General features: G+C 39.0%; 1 protein-coding gene across 1 annotated transcript; it reads left to right on the top strand.

The window, feature by feature from the left end:
* Positions 1 to 1,024: 1,024 nt before the first annotated feature.
* On the top strand, positions 1,025 to 18,617 carry RIPPLY2 (ripply transcriptional repressor 2). Its single transcript, XM_032215192.1, has 4 exons — positions 1,025 to 1,257; positions 12,485 to 12,563; positions 13,637 to 13,701; positions 18,452 to 18,617. Exons 1-4 carry the CDS (start codon positions 1,025 to 1,027, stop codon positions 18,615 to 18,617), a joined length of 543 nt encoding a protein of 180 aa, XP_032071083.1.
* Positions 18,618 to 19,102: the final 485 nt, after the last annotated feature.

Below are 19,102 nucleotides of genomic sequence, written 5' to 3' on the forward strand. Positions count from 1 at the left end.
TGATTCCCCCACCCCCCATTCGATTTATGTAATTTATTTATTTAAGAGACTTAGCTATCCACTTACCATATGTGGCATAACTCTGGGCAGTTCACACCAACAATAAGTAGATAAAAGGAACAATAAAAACTAACATTCCAACTCCCAGCACCGCATAGCAATAATCCGATATTTATTTATTTGATGAGCCGCGGTGGTGCAGCGGTTAGAATGCAGTACTGCAAGCTACTTTTGCCGACTGCCGGCTGACTGCAATTTGGCAATTCGAATTTCATCAGGCTCAAGGTTGACTCAGCCTTCCATCCTTCCGAGGTGGGTAAAATGAGGACCCTGATTGTTGGGGGCAATAGGCTGACTCTGTAAATCTCTTAGAGAGGGCTCTAAAGCGCTGTAAAGTGGTATATAAATCTAAATCCTATTGCTATTTAATCAATTTGTATTGCTACCCATGTCAGACTGAGAGGTTGCTGAATATCAGGGGGAGGGTATTCCACAGAACAGAATCCACTATTACCAAAGTATGTTTCCTATTGTCCTGCTAGATGGCAACATTTCAGGGAAGGAACCTGGAATTTGGCCCATCCTATCTGACCTGGTAAATTGGGCAGGTACTCTGAGAGAGAGTCAACTCCACAAAAGCTTAGCTTTGTATGATACAAGTCTTTAAAGATAACATTTAGATGAGATGGGAGGCATATAGGTTAGATGATACATATATGAAATCAGCAAGTGGGCCATTTCCAGCCTCCTGAGGGCCTCTGAGTGGGGGGCAGGCCTTTTTCACCCTCCCCAGGCTCCTACAAAGGGTCTGGGGAGGGCGAAAAACAGGTCCATCGTGCTATCGCGTGCCAAAAGCACGTGGAGAGCAGTGGGGTCACAGGTGCATGCACCGGGGAGGGCGCATAGAATTATGGGTGTGGGCACATGCGCGCATGACCCCCCCCCCCGACGCTCCCCATGCTTTTGGCATGCGATGGCAAAAAGGTTAGCCATCACTGTTTTAAACCGAGAAAATGACCAAGGCATGAGTGATTCTCCTCTGGATCCAGCTACGTGTCAGATTAGCTCACAAGATGAATTTGTGCAAAGTTCCCCTTTAGCCACAGCTGCCACCTGCTCCTCAAGCAGCACCTGTGACTCCAGCAGGCCCATCAAACTGCTCATCATTTCTTTCTGGTGGAGTGCTACTCTGGGGAGAGCCAAATATAACACACCTTTGGATCCAGGAGGGTCAAAAACCCATAGTTATCACCAGAGGTGAGTTCCTACCAGTTCGCACCTATTCGGTAGAACCTGTTCGTCAAATCTACCGAACTGGTTAGAAGAGGTTCCACCAGTGGACCCGGAAAGCAGGCCACACCTACAGAAGAGGTTCCAAAAATTTTTGAAACCCAACACTGGTCCTTGGATATGATTATTCTACACTATCATGCTCATATTTATAAACCTCAGTGCCTGTGTGAAAGGTAAGGATGACTATTGCGTTTCTGGTGCAATCAGAACATTGCGTGTGTTGAAGTTGTTTTAACGCAAACCAAAGATTTAAAAAACAAGTTTACATCATATTCTTATGCATGCCAGTGCTGTGTGTGAGGTAATTTAAGGTGGTTCTGACAAGTGTCGTCGGCATCTTCATATCCAGTCACATAGGTGGCAAGCCACTCCCATCCAGTCACATGCGCGGCAAGCCACTCCCACAAAGGAGGCCACACCCACAGAGTAGGTTGGAACAATTTTTGAAACCCACCACTGGTTATCACCTACTACCTATAAATAAGTTATCCTGTTGTGTCTCCGCTTTGGTGAAATGGTGTTGGGAGGGAAAACTTTATATTAGAGAATGCTACAACAGGGAGCTTAGAACTTCTAACCAGTCTAATATGAGATGCTCACACACATTTCGCATGCTGTATGCGGACAAGGCTCATAGGGCTGCCTTATAGCTATCATTTTGGCCCTTTGGCTTGTTGAAAGAAATGTCCTTCTGGGTTCGTCTCCATATGGGGAAAAAGACACTGGAGACATGGAGGCTGCTTGGAAAGATGGTTTATTGGTGAACAGGACCACATGGCTTGAGTCCTGAACAGAAAAGGTGATCACATGCTTCAATGTTGGTGGAGAAAAGAGAAGGAAGGGCTGAGATGCTGAGTCCCTGGTTTTATGCCCTCTCTGGCCTTTGATCTTGATCTTGTATTCTGATTGGTTGTCAGACTCCCGTGGGGCCATGCAGGGGCAACTCTCTAGGCTGTGCTTTGAATCCAGGTTTGGTTGAGCTCTCAGATGCCATGTAGTGAGTTGGGTAAAGTGCCAATATTATCATGCCTTAATCCCATCCCCCCTGGAGCTGAAGTGGAGAACTCTTTATTATGTAAAGGGACTAGCTTGGCCTTCTTAATGGCCCATTGACAAAGCAGGGATGGGCAGGAAGCTGCAGGCAGCTATTCTGTCTTTTAAAACATGTTTTTTCTTTTCACATCCAGAGAAATATTCTGCCTTTTCAATATTTTCTAGGATATTTCATTTTTCTGGGAGAGGGCTGGGTGATAACTTCTACAGGCTAATGGATAGTACCTAGATAACTATGGCTATTCATATTTTGACTCAACTGCATCTTTTAAAAAAAAACCATAAAGCAAGCTTCAACCAGTGAATATCATTGGAAAAAATACATTTTTTTTCTTCTCTGATGGTTTTTCCATCCATATAATTTGTCTCTTATTTCCCAGTTTGGTCTTGCAAATACTGATGATGATAACCAAAGACATTTATTGGGAGGTGGGAAATTAGCAGAAATGGAAGTAAAGGTACCTTTGGCTTGGAAATTATAACGTGGATAGCTGCTTTGCTTTTGGCAAAGCAAGCACACAGGGGTGCTATTATGTGATAATCTAACCCCTCCTCTTCTTGGTCCCCTCTAGCAGCAAAGTAATTAGATCCAGATTGCAGTCTATTATCATCTGGAGGGGGCTGACCTCGGGAACAAGAAAGTTGCTGTGGGTGTTGAGAATAAGAATAGAATAGAGCTGGAAGGGACCTTAAAGGTCTTCTAGTCGGTTCACCCACAAAACCGTGCTCAACTAAACCGCACCCGACTAAACCGCGTCGCTGACGTCATCAACAGGGCGACAACAGCGCGGAGACAGAAGCACGCTGTAAACCCTAAACCTAAAATTAACCCCTAAACCTAACCTTCCTAAACCTAACCCTAAACCTAACCCTAAACCTAACCCTTAACCTAACCCTAACCCTAACCCTTAACCTAACCCTAAACCTAACCCTTAACCTAACCCTAAACCTAACCCTAAACCTAACCCTAAACCTAACCCTAAACCTAACCCTTAACCTAACCCTAACCCTAACCCTAACCCTAACCCTTAACCTAACCCTAAACCTAACCCTTAACCTAACCCTAAACCTAACCCTAAACCTAACCCTAAACCTAACCCTAAACCTAACCCTTACCTTAAGTTGAATCGGCTTGCTTTCAAAGCGCTATTTAAAGCGCCCTTCTTTCTCCGCGCTGGCTGTTGTCGCCCTGTTGATGACGTCAGCGACACGGTTTAGTCGAGCGTGGTTTTGACGGGTCACGCTTCTAGTCCATCCCCCTGCTCAAGCAGGAGACCATTTCAGACAAGTCTCTTCTTAAAAGCCTCCAGTCAGGAAGCACCCACAACTTCGGAAGGCAAGTTCAACTTCATCATTAGGAAGTTTCTCCTTAATTCCAGGTTGCTTCTGTCCTTGATTAATTTCCATCCATTGCTTCTTGTCCTGCCCTCTGGTGCCTTTGGAAAATAAGTTGTCTAACTATTCTTTGTGGCAGCCCCTCAAATACTGGAATACAGCTATCATGTGACCCCCCCTAATCCTTCTTTTCTCTAGACTAGCCAAACCCAAATCCTGCAACCGTTCTTCCTATGTTTTTGTCTCCAGGCTTTTAATTATCTTAGTTGGTCTTCTCTGTACTTTTTCCAAACCTCAACATCTTTTTTGTGATGCGGTGACCAAAAGTGGATGCAATATTATAGGTGTAGTCTTACTAAGGTTTTTTAAAGTGGTACTTATACTTCACATGATTTTGATTCTATGCCTGTTTATGCAACCAAGGATTGTATTAGCTTTTTTGTTGCTGGGCTACGGATTTATAATTCAATTTCCATTCTGCAGGTCATGTTCTCCACAGCAGTTCATAAGAAAAGTCGATGTTCTATTAGTTCTGCATCAGTGGTGGGTTTCAAAAATTGTTCAAACCTACTCAGTGGGTGTGGCCTCCTTTGTGGGCTTGCTGCCCATGTGACTGGATATGAAGATGCCGACGACACTTGTCAGAACCACCTTAAATTACCTCATACACAGCACTGGCATGCATAAGAATATGATGTAAACTTGTTTTTTAAAAGGCATCTTTGGTTTGCAGTAGTCATCCTTACTTTTCACAGAGGCACTGAGTTTTATAAATATGAGCATGATAGTGTAGAATAATCATATCCAAGGACCAGTGGTGGGTTTCAAAAAACTTGGAACCTCTTCTGTAGGTGTGGCCTGCTTTCCGGGTCCACTGGTGGAACCTCTTCTAACTGGTTCGGTAGATTTGACGAACCGGTTCTACCAAATAGGTGCGAACTGGTAGGAACCCACCTCTCTTCTGCATCCATATCCAAACCTTCTTAGTTTGCACTTTTGTATTTAATCCTGAACTATAGGTGGACGCTGCCTTTCAATCTGATAGTATCATTGAAATGGACATGCAGGGATATTCTCCAGATAGGTCCTATATTTTTAAAAAGCATCAAAAGTTTAATTAGGTTTGCTTTTAACAGTTTCCACATCTCAGACTCATATAGCAAGAGTGGCAGAGCAGAAGATTTAAATCTTTCTTTTCACTGAAACATTTTTTCTCCCTGTGCACCAGTTTAACTATCCAAGATAGCAGGGCTGGCAAATTCTGGATTATATTTCTGCTTTTGATCATGTTTTCTTCTACCAGTAATTTGAGATATTTAAACTAGTTAACCTGCTCTATCTTGACTAGATTATCTTGTGGACGACAGCAGACTGTAAAACTGTTATTGGGTTGACATTCACTTTTATTGTGTCATAGGATATATGCGTCAGAGGTGGTATTCAGCAGGTGCTGACCAATTCTGGAGAACCGGTAGCGGAAATTTTGAGTAGTTCTGAGAACGGGTAAATACCACCTCTGACTGGTCCCGCTCCCATCTATTCTCTGCCTCCCAAGTCCCAGCTGATCAGGAGGGAATGGGGATTTTGCAGTAACCTTCCCCTGGAGTGGGGTGGGAATGGAGATTTTACAGTATCCTTCCCCTGCTACGCCCACCAAGTCACACCCATAGAACCAGTAGTAAAAAATAATAATCCCACCACTGATATGCGTGGGCAATATTCAAGATATCTGTGGCTCCTGGGTCACTGCCTGCAATTATGGCGCTGCCACTGGTAAATATGAAATCAGTTAAGTAAGGTCTCATCATGTGCCCCTTTTCCTTTCCTTCCTTCTTATAACATCAGCTATGACACTGAACAGCAGGGAAGAGATTACACAGATCTGCCTAACACCAGTTGGGATCAGGAATCCCTTGAAAAGACTTCTTGCATCACACCAAAGAAATAGTCTATTATATAAAAGGAAGAAATCAAGAAATCATGTCTTTCAAGAAATTGCATTTACACAGACCCTCTCATTTACTATGCCCGAAAAATCACCAGCCTAGGTTTCATCAATAAGCATCTCATTAGGGTAGTGTCCTTACACGTTATGGACATTTGTACACTTGTCTATTTGTAAAGTTTTGGCATCAGTGTGGGCCAAGATGTTAAGAAAAGCTGGAACTGATTACTACTTTGAACGGGAAATTACCAGGGCTGTAGGCTCAATTGGGATAAACATCCCCCCTCAAATATAAATATAAATATATGTGTGTGTGTGTGTGTGTGTGGTTTTTTTTTAAACAACATAATCGCTGATAACAGATAAGAGCCTGTGGCCTAATGGCTAAGATTTCTGCCTAGTATGTAATATAGCCCAGGTTCAAATCCCAGTAAGGGTATGGCTAGCTGATGAGAGCTAAATAGCTTGAAATAGATCTATACTAGTCTCCCTTTATTTATTTATCAGCACAAATTAAAAAAAACCCACAAATATAAAAAAGGCAACAGTAAAATTTTGGGTTTCTGTCGTGATGGACTCTTGTGACGAGCCGATTGACAGATGATGGAAGCAGTTAGCTTCCTCCCATGATTGGGGCTTACCAGGGGTTGTAAAAATCTTATATATATATATATATATATATATATATATATATATATATATATATATATATATATATATATACATACATACATACATACATACATACATACATACATACATACATACATACATATGACAAATCACCTTCCTAGTGCTGCATGAGTGTTAATAAGGATATTTTGCCTTTCATTTACAGTACTTTTATTTATTTAAATCAATTTAGGCATTGCCCAGTTCTGACTAACACACAATGTAATGCCATTAAAAATAAAACTAATACAAACCAAACCAAGATGGGATCTGGTCATTACATACAGACAAAAACAACAAACACCCACTCAGTAAGGGGTCCCATCCATCTCAGCCCAAGGCCTGGGAGAACAACCAAGTCTTCCAGGCTTAACTGTTTACAGAATGTCACTGATATTTATTACCATGAAGCTTCTGCTGGTGAAAGCTTAGCTGGTGGACATACTAACAAGATTCATTGCTCCAATGATGACTCCTATGTAAAAAATGGGGAAGGTGCTCTTTACTTAGATTATGGTAATGCTAAGATACACAACTTTTCATTGCATACAGGCAGTCCTACACTTACAGCAATTCATTTAATGACCATTCGAAGTTATAACGGGATTGAGAAAAGGGAATGACAGTTTTTCACCTATGACCATTACGGCATCCTCATGGTCACATGATCAAAATTCGGATGCTTGGCAACTGACTCATACCGTTGCAGTATCCTGGGGTTACGTGATTGCCTTCTCTCACCTTCTGATATGCAAAGTCAATGGGGAAGTCAGATTCACTTAAGCACCATGTTACTAACTTAACAACTTCAGTGATTCAGTTGAATTAACAACAGTGACAAGAAAGGTTGTAAAATGGGGTAAAGCTACTTAACAAATGTCTCACTTAAAAACAGAAATTTTAGGCTTAATTGTGGTCATAAGTGGAAGACAACATGTACTATGTGACAAATCTGTTATTTTTTTAAAAAAAATATTGTAGTTTTATAATAGTACTATCAGTATCCTCCCAGCACTGTCATACAGAAATTACCATGTTAAAATGTCTAGTAAGGATTACATTGTTCTATTATTTTAAATTTACCAATATTATTCATTTTGCTCTTATAGCTACTGTTTTTAATTAATGAGAAGTAATAGCATGGATACATTTGAGTGAAAGTAAATTCCAATGGATTATTGGGAAAAAAACCTTTTTAATAATGCAACTTTATTTCAACTTGGCATAATTGAACTAGATATCATGGACATATTAACACTTAACAACATAAATTTTGGACTCATTTGCGGTGTTAAGTGAAGGACTCCTTGTCCTTACTTTCTTACTTACTTAAGTGAAGGACTCTTACTTTCTCATGAAATTCTTTTACTTGGTCACTCCTCGATTCCAACTACTTTGATGACTATCATTCCAATATCATTACTTTTTAATGGAGTATTCCTATTAAAATTGTGGTTTTTGTACATTATTTCTACAAAATATTTACTTAGTTGTAAATAGGTAAATAGGTTTAAAAATCCTTAGTACTTTATTCATGTGGACCAGTGGTGGGTTTCAAAAATTGTTGGAACCTACTCTGAGGGTGTGGCCTCCTTTGTGGGAGTGGCTTACCACCCATGTGACCAGATGGGAGTTGCTTGCCGTCCATGTGACCGTATGTGAAATTATGAATTAGTACTTAGGTCGGTCCAAGTAGCTATTCAGAAACTCTGGCATTGAAGCATGCAAGTCTTAAAGCTGTCAAGTTACAAGATCCTTGCCAGTGGTAGGTTTCAAAAATTTTTGGAACCTCTTCTGTAGGTGTGGCCTGCCTTCCGGGTCCACTGGTGGAACCTCTTCTAACCAGTTCGGTAGATTTGACGAACTGGTTCTACCGAATAGGTGCGAACTGGTAGGAACCCACCTCTGATGTGGACCCTCCTCCTTGCGTAGAGTATTGTTGTCTTAAGGTGTCCTTAAATCGTAAGATCTTCAAAGTAAATCCGCATTTCACATCAAAAACCAGCAGGAACAACCTTCCTGAAGCATAGCATATTTTTAGGGATTCCTCTGCAATTATTTATTCCCTTGTGCTTATTCCTCTGCAGGTATGTCAGCTTTTGACTGAAGCCGTGTGTTTTAATCCAACAAATATGTTCCAGAAGCCATGCATGATAAATCCGATACAGAAACAGCCTTGGTGAGACTGAACAATAGTCTGCATGGAACAGGGGCAGGAGACCCTGTTAGTTAGGGGTTTGCACAAAAGGGGAAATGTTGGTGTGAATCCCATAATGACCCATCATATTATGGAAGTTCTACTGATTTTGGGTGTGGGGGGGGGGGCGGGGGGGTCAACTCTGTTTCAGTAGAACCAGTAATTGAAAAGCTTTGGCTGCTCATACAAAACAAAATCTTACTGGGCAAATAGTGTAATATTGGTGTGTGCTATGCCCTATAGCTCTCCTGGCTTCTAGAATAGCACAGCTAGCTGGTATGCCTGTCCTCCAATCTTCCTGATACTTTCTAACACACCTTTCTTTATTCTATTGCCTGCCCTGATATTCCTAGCATTTTCCCCCTTTCCCCCCTTGTTGCCACCAATGCTGATGATCCAGCTTCTCCATACTCATATCTTCCTAGGACGTTTTCCCCCTTGCTTTCCTTCTTCCCTCTCCTCAGCCACCAGCGTCATTAGCTTTTCCTTAGCTCCTGCCAACGACTTTCCCCATAACTAAACAATTCTTTTAATTCCAGATCAAAATAGATCTGTTTTGTTTCATGCATGAACCAAAGTACCCAAAACAGGTGTGTTTGTGTTTGGAAACAGACCATCTGAAACCAGCTGTTCCATGCATGGAACTTGTTTGTGCATGGACTGTTTTTCCCATTCCTACTTTCAATCCCAAATGGTATCTATGTGGGACACTTTTCTGGGTTGGCAGGACAAAGCTTTGGTGATTCATAAGCTCAAAGTCACTTCACAGAGTGAGATGGGTAGCATATGAATTTAAACAAACAAAGAAACAAACATTGTAGAGTAATATTTAGCTTTCATCCTTGGCATTTATGCATCATTTTTTCAAATCTACAGGAAACCACTAATTAAAGTAATTCAGGGAAATGGGTTTAAATATTATCAGAGTGGGTTGCCACAATTTGCCATGGCCAACTCACTTCAGGACAAGAGTTATACTAATATCAATGAAATCGTGGAATAGAATAATTAAAAGAAAGGATGAAAAGGGAGGAACAGAACGAAATGTGAATGGCCAAAATTAAAATATTTTTTCATTTATTTTAAATAATTAAGTAGAGTTGTTAAATTGTTCCACAGCAAGTTGTCCCAAGGCGAGTTGTCCTGCAATTGTTCCACAGCAAGTTGTCCCAAGGTGAGTTGGCTGCAGCAAGTTGGCCATGGCAAGTGTCCCATTCAGTATCGGTTATTCCTGCTTGCTATATTAGCCAGATAGTACATGCTGAATCAGTGTCTAGGATCTGCAATATTCTAGTACAGTGGTCCCCAATCTTTCTAGCTGCATGGACTGGTGGCGGCGGTGGGGAGAGAGGTGATGGTTTTGCGTACATAATCTAATCCTGCACATGTGCAAATGAAAATTTGTGCACTCTACTGCTTGCACAGCCTACTTTCCAACAGGCAATGGAACAGTACGGGTCCATGGACTGGAGGTTGGGGACCCCTCCTCAATAATCTATATATATAAAAACGGCTCTGTGTGTGTGTGTGTGTGTGTGTGTGTGTGTGTGTATTCCAGCATCACTCTGGAACGCCTCAAGCAATTTCAACCAAACTTGGTACACAGAAGACTTACTCTCTGGAAACAAATACCGTTGGGTATAAAACTCCTGGGGGGGTGTGTTCTGTTAAGATACAGCCTGTTGTGCCTTAAAATGGATTCTACTGTACTTCCGTAAAATTGATTCTACTGTACAGCGCAGTGGAGTTGCCATAGTAATGGTTTCACAGTACTCCACAAGGGGGCTCCCTCTGGTAAAGGGGAAAATCCAAAATTAGAAATTAAGTTTGGTCAGGACATTTTCCCCCTATAAATAAATACCCAGGCAACGCCGGGTTATTGCCTAGTAATTAATGAAACTTAATTATCTACATCTTTATCTTAATTAATCTACATCAAACAGAAGTGGTATTTCACTCTGTTTCAAGATTCTCTTCCTTTTGCAGGATTATTTCTGTAAAGTCAGAACTCTTTTTTCAGGGATCTCCACAGCCTTAAGTTTGACATGAATAATTTTATTATAGTGTTCTCTGAAAAGACAGGTTTTGAAGTTTCAAAAGTAATTTTAAAACCAGCTCCATGTGGATTCTATGACTTAATGTACTTTTTATCAAATTTGATAAGTGGACTGCAATTTTTCTTCAATAGGAATGACCTTACGGAATGCACAAGTTCTAGTTACACAAAAATTAAATTACTACAACAGAGAAAAAGTCATGTTTGTTCATTAGAAACATTTCAGAATCTAATAAGTAAGGTATTATTTTTTTACTGAGCGCTTATCAAAAGAATTACAAAATGGAAGTCTGATATATGGAATGGAATGGCCTCTGCTTGAAGACATTCTGAAAATTCCCATCCTTTCAAAGAAGTTACAAATTTGTTGATCAAGCCAACTCCAAAGTAAAAGATTCTATATTTCTGTATTTTTATTGGTACAGATACACAGTATTCTGAAATGTTATTCATGATGACATCAATCTTTTAAAAAAGTAAGCATCTTGGGCCCAGGAAGTTTCAAAAATCAGATTCCTATCATCAAATATTACTTATTCTTACAAAGGTCTAAGACAATCCTTTTTTTTTGTTGGACTATCCCAAATGCCAGACAAGTGAATGCCCAATAGATCTTTAAAAACTTTGACCCCAACTGGCATTGGTTGGGATTATAGAAGTAGTTGTCCAAAATATTTTATTTATTAATTTTTATCTCACCTTTATTACTTTATAGGTAACTCCAGGCCGAGAACAAACATAATTTTTTCCCCTCATCCTGTTTTTCTCAGCCACAACCCTGTATGGTAGGTTGGGCAGAGAAAAAATGACTGGCTCAGTCACCCAATTTGGTTTTTATGCCAAGGCAGAACGAAAACTCATAAGTCTTCTGGTTTCTAGGCCAGCGCCTTAGCTACTTCGCCAAATATCTGGCAGGGACTATGTATTTATAATGCATAATAATATATTACATAATGATATCATAATATAAGCTATATAAGTAATTCATGTTACTTATTGCTGTTTTTGGATGCCGGCATAGCTTTTATTTTTAGCTGTTCTGCCTTGCCTCCTTTCTCTTCCGACTGGCACAACTTAAATTATTAAGTTCCATTTCTGTTGCTTAATTCTATTATGTGATTGCTCGGACTATTTGGATTTCCACATCTGGAAGAGCAAAATATATCCATAAATGAACGACGGATAGCAAATATCGTGGAACAGAAAGGGTGCTAGTGCCATTTTTTTTTCCCATCGCAAACTCTGGGTATTCTCATGGCTTTCTCACCCAGGACCCTGCGGACGAGAGCCCAAGCGTGAGCATCCCCTCTTCAGCACAACAGCCATGTGTCTGCTCAAGTGTGATTCACACTCACTTGCCAAATCTCTCCCTGGGCCATTTGGAGCTTGCACGCGTCCACGCTCCTTGTTTACCCCGCTGCGGCTTTCACGCGCAGCCTTTTTGTTTACCTCTCCGGCAAATGAGATAAGGTGGCTGGGAGGCTGCTAAGCGGTCCTTATAAAAACCCCTCGGGCGGCAGCCGATCCACACAGCCCAGCGCGGGGGAGGAGAGGAAACGAGAGGGCTGCCCACTTTTTTACCGGTGGGTTGGCTGGGTTGAAAGAGCGGCCAGCAGTCAGAGCATGGAGACTTCGCCGCTCTGTCTCCGCAATTCTCCGCCGCTTGGAACCGCAAACTCCCGGATCTGCTCCAAAGACTCTTCAGGGTAGCCGAGCTCAATCACCACGAGAGCCCGTAATGGGCAACCTTGAACAAGCCTCGGGGCGGAGGGAGGTCCCCATCTTTTCCAGCTGCTGCTCGATCGCGCGGGAAAAATGGAGCCAGCCTGGTCCGTGGTCCCGGGAGCTTCCAGAAACTGATATCCCCTCCCACCCTTTACTGTGTCTTATTGCCACATCGCGGCTAACGCAGCGTTGTCTAATATATTTGCAGGTCGGAAGGATTCTGGAGACCTTGGATCCCCACCCCAAAAGATGCCGAAAGACAGCTTGGGCAAAACGTAGAGGTGAGTGTCTCCAGTAGTCACAATTACGACAGCCCTTCCACGTGGGATTGTACTGCAGGAACACTGACTAAATTCAGTGTTCCTTCACTTCGGTGAAAGGAAGGAAATGTATTGGTGTTAACGATTGCTGCTACTTTTCGACTAGAGTTATTGGCGCATTGACAATAATACGGAGCATTCCACGAAGGGCCTTTAAAAAAACAACAACAGTAAAAGGATGGTTTTCATTACTAAATTAAGTTTGCATGTGGGGCTCATGTGACTGAAATGTAATTCCTAAATTGGTTATGCCTTTTGCAATGTAATATATCAGTTTGTGCTAGGCACTATGAAAGGCAGAAATTTATTAAGTCGAATTTTAAGATTTATGATGATTGCACAATCAGGAGAGGGGAAAATATTTGCATTTTTTTTTTGCAATATTATACAGTATTTGCGTTCGGGTGCACTAACTAAAGTAAAATCCAATATATACTTTGATAATCACTGGATGGCTTTTGGTCAGTCATTCTCTTTCAGCCCAGCCGACCTCACAGGGTTGCTGTTGAAAAAAAAATTGAAAAGGGAGTGCCTAATATACTTCCTGAACAAAAGGCAGGACACAAATATAATATTTAATAATAACATTATATATTATTTTATTATATGCCACCCAGTTATTTTCCTGAAATGGATGGCTTTGATTTATATATATGCGTGTGTGTGTGTGTGTATATGTGTATATATGTATATATATGTATGTATGTATGTATGTATGTATGTATGTGTGTATATATATATATATATATATATATATATATATATGTATATGTATATGTATATGTATATATATATATATATATGTGTGTGTGTGTGTATATATATGTATATATGTGTGTATATATATATATGTATACATATATATATATACATATATATATATATATATGTAGATATATATATGTATATATATGTATGTATGTATGTATGTATGTATGTATGTATGTATATATGAATATCAAATAATCAATTTCAGGTTTTTTCTTTCTGAAAGTATTATAAATTTCAACCATTCTGTCGACCTTTATTTCCTGCTCCAGTTGCACAGCCCTTCTGAGGCTACAGAAGACTCTGTAAAACTCGCACAATATACCCATCCAGTGAGGTAAGATAAAACAATTTCATTTTTTCCTAAAACATAGTATTACTTAGACTCTCAGGATTAATCTTTTCCATTTTTCCCAGCAGGGCTCCTGAGCCCTGAAAAGCTACCTACTGGGGGGGGGGGGGAGTGGGGGATCCAATAGGTAAAGCCCTCAATTGGATATATTTTCAGGTAGTAGTTAATCATACAGAAAGGTGTCAAGGAAAGTGATAGGATTGTATGTAAGAGATTTATTTCGAATAGCATCTGAAATCACACAAAACATATCAGGACTTAAACTAGTAGCTACCTGTAGAAGTTGCCTCTCCCTTGTTCCCTCTCTCTCCCCCCCTCTTGCTCTCTCTCTAGTTCTCTCCCTCTTTCTCTCCTGTTCTCTCTCTTGCTTTATCTTTTTTTCTCTTTCTTCTTTCTCTCTTGTTTTCTCTCTAATTTTCTCATTCTCGTTTGTTTTCTTTCTCTCATTCTCCCTTTCATTTTCTTTCATTCTCTCTCTTTTTTCTCTTTCGCATTCTCTCTTTCATTTTCTGTCATTCTTTCTTGTTCCTTGCTTTGCTCTCATTTCCTCTCATTCTCTTTTTCTTATTTTTCTCTTGTTATCTCTCTATCTTTTGTTCCCTTTCTCTCTCATTCTCTCTCTCTCTCTCAGTCCAATTTATTTTACAGCATTGCTTGCGAAAAAATAGGAGTGCTTCTTCTGTATGGAAGGCAGAATATAAATAGAACAAAACATAACACCAGTAAATAATTAATGTAGCTTTTTCAATATGATTTCTCAATATTTCTGGCTTCTCCAATTATTACCCTAGCGCAGGGGTAGTCAACCTTTTATACCTACCGCCCACTTTTGTATCTCTTAGTAGTAAAATTTTCTAACCACCCACCGGTTTCATAGTAATGGTGATTTTATGAAAACCTAATGAAAATGTTTTTAAATAATGCTATGAATTTTTTTTAAAAAAGTCAATTGAATTTTAAAAAAGGAAAGTACTTCAGTATTGGACAAAACCCCTACCGCCCACCATGAAAGATGGAACACCCACTAGTGGGCGGTAGGGACCAGGTTGACTACCACTGGCTAGCGGTTAAGACACTGGGCTTGTTCATCAGAAGGTTGGCAGGTCAAGACCTAAGCACCGCACCACAGAGTGAGCCCCCATTCTTGTCCTGTCAACTTAGCAGGTCAAAAGCATGCAAATGCAAGTACATAAATAGCAGTGGTGGGTTTCAAAATTTTTTGGAACCTCTTCTGTAGGTGTGGCCTGCTTTCCGGGTCCACTGGTGGAACCTCTTCTAACCAGTTAGGTAGATTTGACAAACCAGTTCTACCAAATAGGTGTGAACTGGTAGGAACCCACCTCTGATAAATAGATACTTGCCTCAAACTACAATTGTGCTGGCCACATAACCACAAAAATGTCTTTGGACAATGCTGGCTCCCTCAGCTAGAAGTACCGCCCCTAAAGTTGGACACAATTGGTCCGAGAAAATTTTAACTTTTTTTAAAAACTACAATTGACTTACAATCATTTGTTTAGTGACCATTTGAAGTTACAACTGTACTGAAAAAAATGATTGTACGGGTTCTGGGAAGTCGGGGGGGAGGTGGAGGGGGGTTGGGGGAGAGGGGGGAGGGAGGGAGGGGTATATATTAGGCTAGGCAAGAATTTGGTGGCAAACTAGAATTATTTTGATATACAAGAAATTGTACTTCGATGTCTTACTGATTGAGGAATGATGAAATGTTTGCCTTAAAAGAAATAAAACTTTTGAAAACAAAAAAATGATTTATGACCACTTTCACACCATTGCAGCATCCCTATGGTCGTGATCAGAATATGGATGCTTGGCAATTGACATGTACTTATGACGGTTCCAGGGTCCCTGGGTCATGGATTCTCTTTTGTGACCTTCTGACAAGCAAAGTCAATGTGGAAGTCAGACTTGCTTAATAGCCTTTACTAATTTAACAATTATAATGATTCACTTAGCAATTGTGGCAAGAAAAGTCATAAAAGAGAGCAAAACTCACTTAAAAATTATCTTGTTTACAAATAAATATTGGGTTCAGTTGTAGTCATTAGTCAAGGACTATCTGTATTCCGAAGCCTTAAGAAGATTTTCTCCCAGTGTCTTCAACGTTTACAGTATATGTTGTTTTAATTTTGTGGTTTTAGTGATGTTCTCTTATGTCTTTATTCTTTTTAGCATGTGCAATAGTAGTTACCATAGATGACTTTTTATATGATCTGGAGCTGACCATGTCAATTAGCAGAGTATCTTTTGAACTAATTAGAAGATAGCAAAATACTATTTTCTTGTTATTTTTATATGTTTATTTCCTGTGAAAAGAGCCAATTCAAATATATTTATTTTTGAAGAAATGTTTTTACTTTAGTATTAATTAATTATTAAAATTATGTGCCTCCCATCTTGCTATCCCAAACACTTTTCTTATTTCAGAACAGACGTTAAGGATTTGTGTCAAGTTCCAAATGAAAATTTTAACCTGCTATTGGGATTTTGAATATTGATTGGGAGAGTTGTTGTTGTTTTCTGCACACCTAAATGTCTTAGGTCATTGTTCTACCAAAACTGGTCTGGTTGGTAATATCTTTTTCTGCCATGTTCCTTGGATGTTCCTTGCCATATTCCTTCATCTTCACTCTTAAGTGAGACAGCCCAACCTCTTCCATAGCTAGCTTGGCTTGTATTAAGATAACATTTAGTTTCATTTTCAATGCCACTCCATCATGCCATAGACTCTGCCTCTTTTTGTGCACATCCGATAGGGGAGAGCTGGCGATGTGACAAGGTCATACAGCTTTCACTATTTCAGTAGAAATGTTGGCTCCTACAAAGGCTTCTGCCCTAAGTGGTTTTATCACTATGACCTTGGAGGAAAATGAAGGGACGTGAGTGACTGGCAAGCAACTGATCATGTAGAATTTGCAAGCCGTTTTTGTGAACTCAAAATTGTTGAATCTTAAGCATTTCAACTCAATAATGGGGAAAGACCTTAAGACTGACTCTAACGTAGTCACCCATACTGTACTATCTTATTTAATTATTAAATTTACATGCCATTCATCATGACTCTGGAAGGCTTACAACTTTATTGTTTTCCTGCTCTTCCTCTGGCCATGTTGTAGCATCTATATCAATTTATTTATTTATTTATTTATTTATTTATATGAGATCTATATTCTGATCTTCTCATGTTTATGTACCACAGTCAAGAGTAAAATCCCTAGAGCTGTTATTTGGTTGAATTTTGCTGAATGATCCAAGGCCACATATTTCAACAAAGTTTTCTTTGGAACTGACTACTGTACTTTCCAAATCATGGGACATGATTTTCAAAGCAGTTGATAAGGAAGTCATGGCATGAATCCCTGCAGCAGATGTGTCCAAAAGCAGTCAATATTTTTATGATAGCTACAGCTGCATATTGGTTACACTGGATCACTATCAGATATAAGCTGAGGGCCTCAGGATCCATGGCCACTTATACAATTTCTGTATGGTTTCTCTCCTCCTTTGCAGACTTAGTCATGCTCTGTGAGAACAGCATAGGATGAATTAGAAAGCTGCCATGGTACATTTACTTTAAAAATGTGTTTTTTTCCTCACAGATAATGGAACATTCACCTGTATGCCACTTGTAATAAGCAACAAAGATGCTTTGTTTTTTTTGTGTGCAGTGCTAAACTTTCTTCACTGGATATAACTAATAACTTCTACCATTTTTTTCAATATTTGCTTATTTGATTATGCAGGGTGATTATAAATGTGAAATGACTTATGTGTTGAATAAAATCTGAAGTTCTCATTAAACATTTATTGTGTGCTTTAATATTATTGGTGTGATCAAGCAAAATTTCAAAGTCTTAAAATTATTGCCTTTTAATGTAAGAATAGAAACTGGGATATTGATTGGGAAAATTAAAGATTCCCTTTCAGTCTTTGATTTTTCCCATAAGTATTCCTGGTTATTTGTATCACTTCTGCAGATTTGTGTTGAAGAGATCATACTTGTTGTAATTAAATGTAGTGTGACCTTAAATGAACTTACCATGTCTTTTTCCCTATGTGCACTTCTTATGGTTATTTTAAATCCTTCTAGTTTAAAAAGCACTTTCTGTTCTTAAGCTCCTCTTGAGAAATGTTAGAATAGCCCTGTTGAATGTTCTTGAATATGCTCAATAAAGTGGCAGTCAAAAATGAATAGTTTAAATCTCAGAAGGTGCTTTTGAGTATTCAGTGTTAATTATTCTGCCTAGATAATGACTTTATCATTTGTTGGAAAGGTATAGATGTAAACATCTCAGCATTAGCAAATTCATCTGCACAGAAGAATAGCAGATACATGTTTAAAGATAAATCTAGAAAATAAACTTCTATCTTATCACAATATATTTTATGAAAGATTTATGACAGATTTTGAGGTGGAATGCTAATGCAAATTTGACTTCCATGCTTTTACAAATTAAACAACATTTAGATCCCCTGAGAGCATAAAGGCAATCTTTATGCATTAATTAATTCAGTAGCACGTACTTGGCCTAAAAAGAAACGAATATCTCTAATTATGTATAATTCCATTTTGTTGTCAAATACTGCTAATATTAAAGTGATTATTTATTTTAAGCTACTAAGCTGTTTTAAGCTAATGGTAGGTTAAGTAGAATGAGACAAAGTGATTTTAATTATTCCTTACATATTAAATTACAAATTTGTCTATTTGTTTTAGGCTATTCTGGCCCAAATCCAAGTGTTTTGACTACATGTATCATGAAGCTGAAGCACTTCTGAGGAACTTTCCTGTCCAAGCAACAATTTTCTTTTATGATGAATCAGAGAACGAGGAAGATAGCGATGGCACAGACCATGAGTCTGGAGCAGAAATGGATAATTAAGTGCACTGTTTCCAAATGACCCTGTTTATATTCCTTTATTTAATATTAATATCAAAATGCAATCATAATATTTTAAGCTAATTTATATGTAAGTTATTGTGAAATTAAAATTATTTTTATAATACTGGCATGTATGGGTTTTATGTCTTCTGCATAATCTTTCTTCCCTTGTCCTTCTGAAATCAATAATTTAGTTATGCCAAGAATTAAACCATACTAATATATTAATTCATAAAATGAAAAGATATAAAACTATAGGAGTGACCAGATTAAATGAGTGAGATGGTAGAAAACATGGGTTGGAAGGTTCTATATTGGGATTCAATAGGGTTTTTATTTTAGACAGAACAGTGATTTTTTTTAAATTTATTTTTTATTTATTACTTTATTATTATGCAAATCGTCTCAGAACCCTCAGCCTTGTGGTTTTTGGAGTTATAATAGTAGCATGAGAAAAGAAGAAATACAACTTTCCATGTTTTACA

This window comes from Thamnophis elegans, chromosome 4 (genome assembly GCF_009769535.1).
Source record: "Thamnophis elegans isolate rThaEle1 chromosome 4, rThaEle1.pri, whole genome shotgun sequence".
NCBI lineage: Eukaryota > Metazoa > Chordata > Lepidosauria > Squamata > Colubridae > Thamnophis > Thamnophis elegans.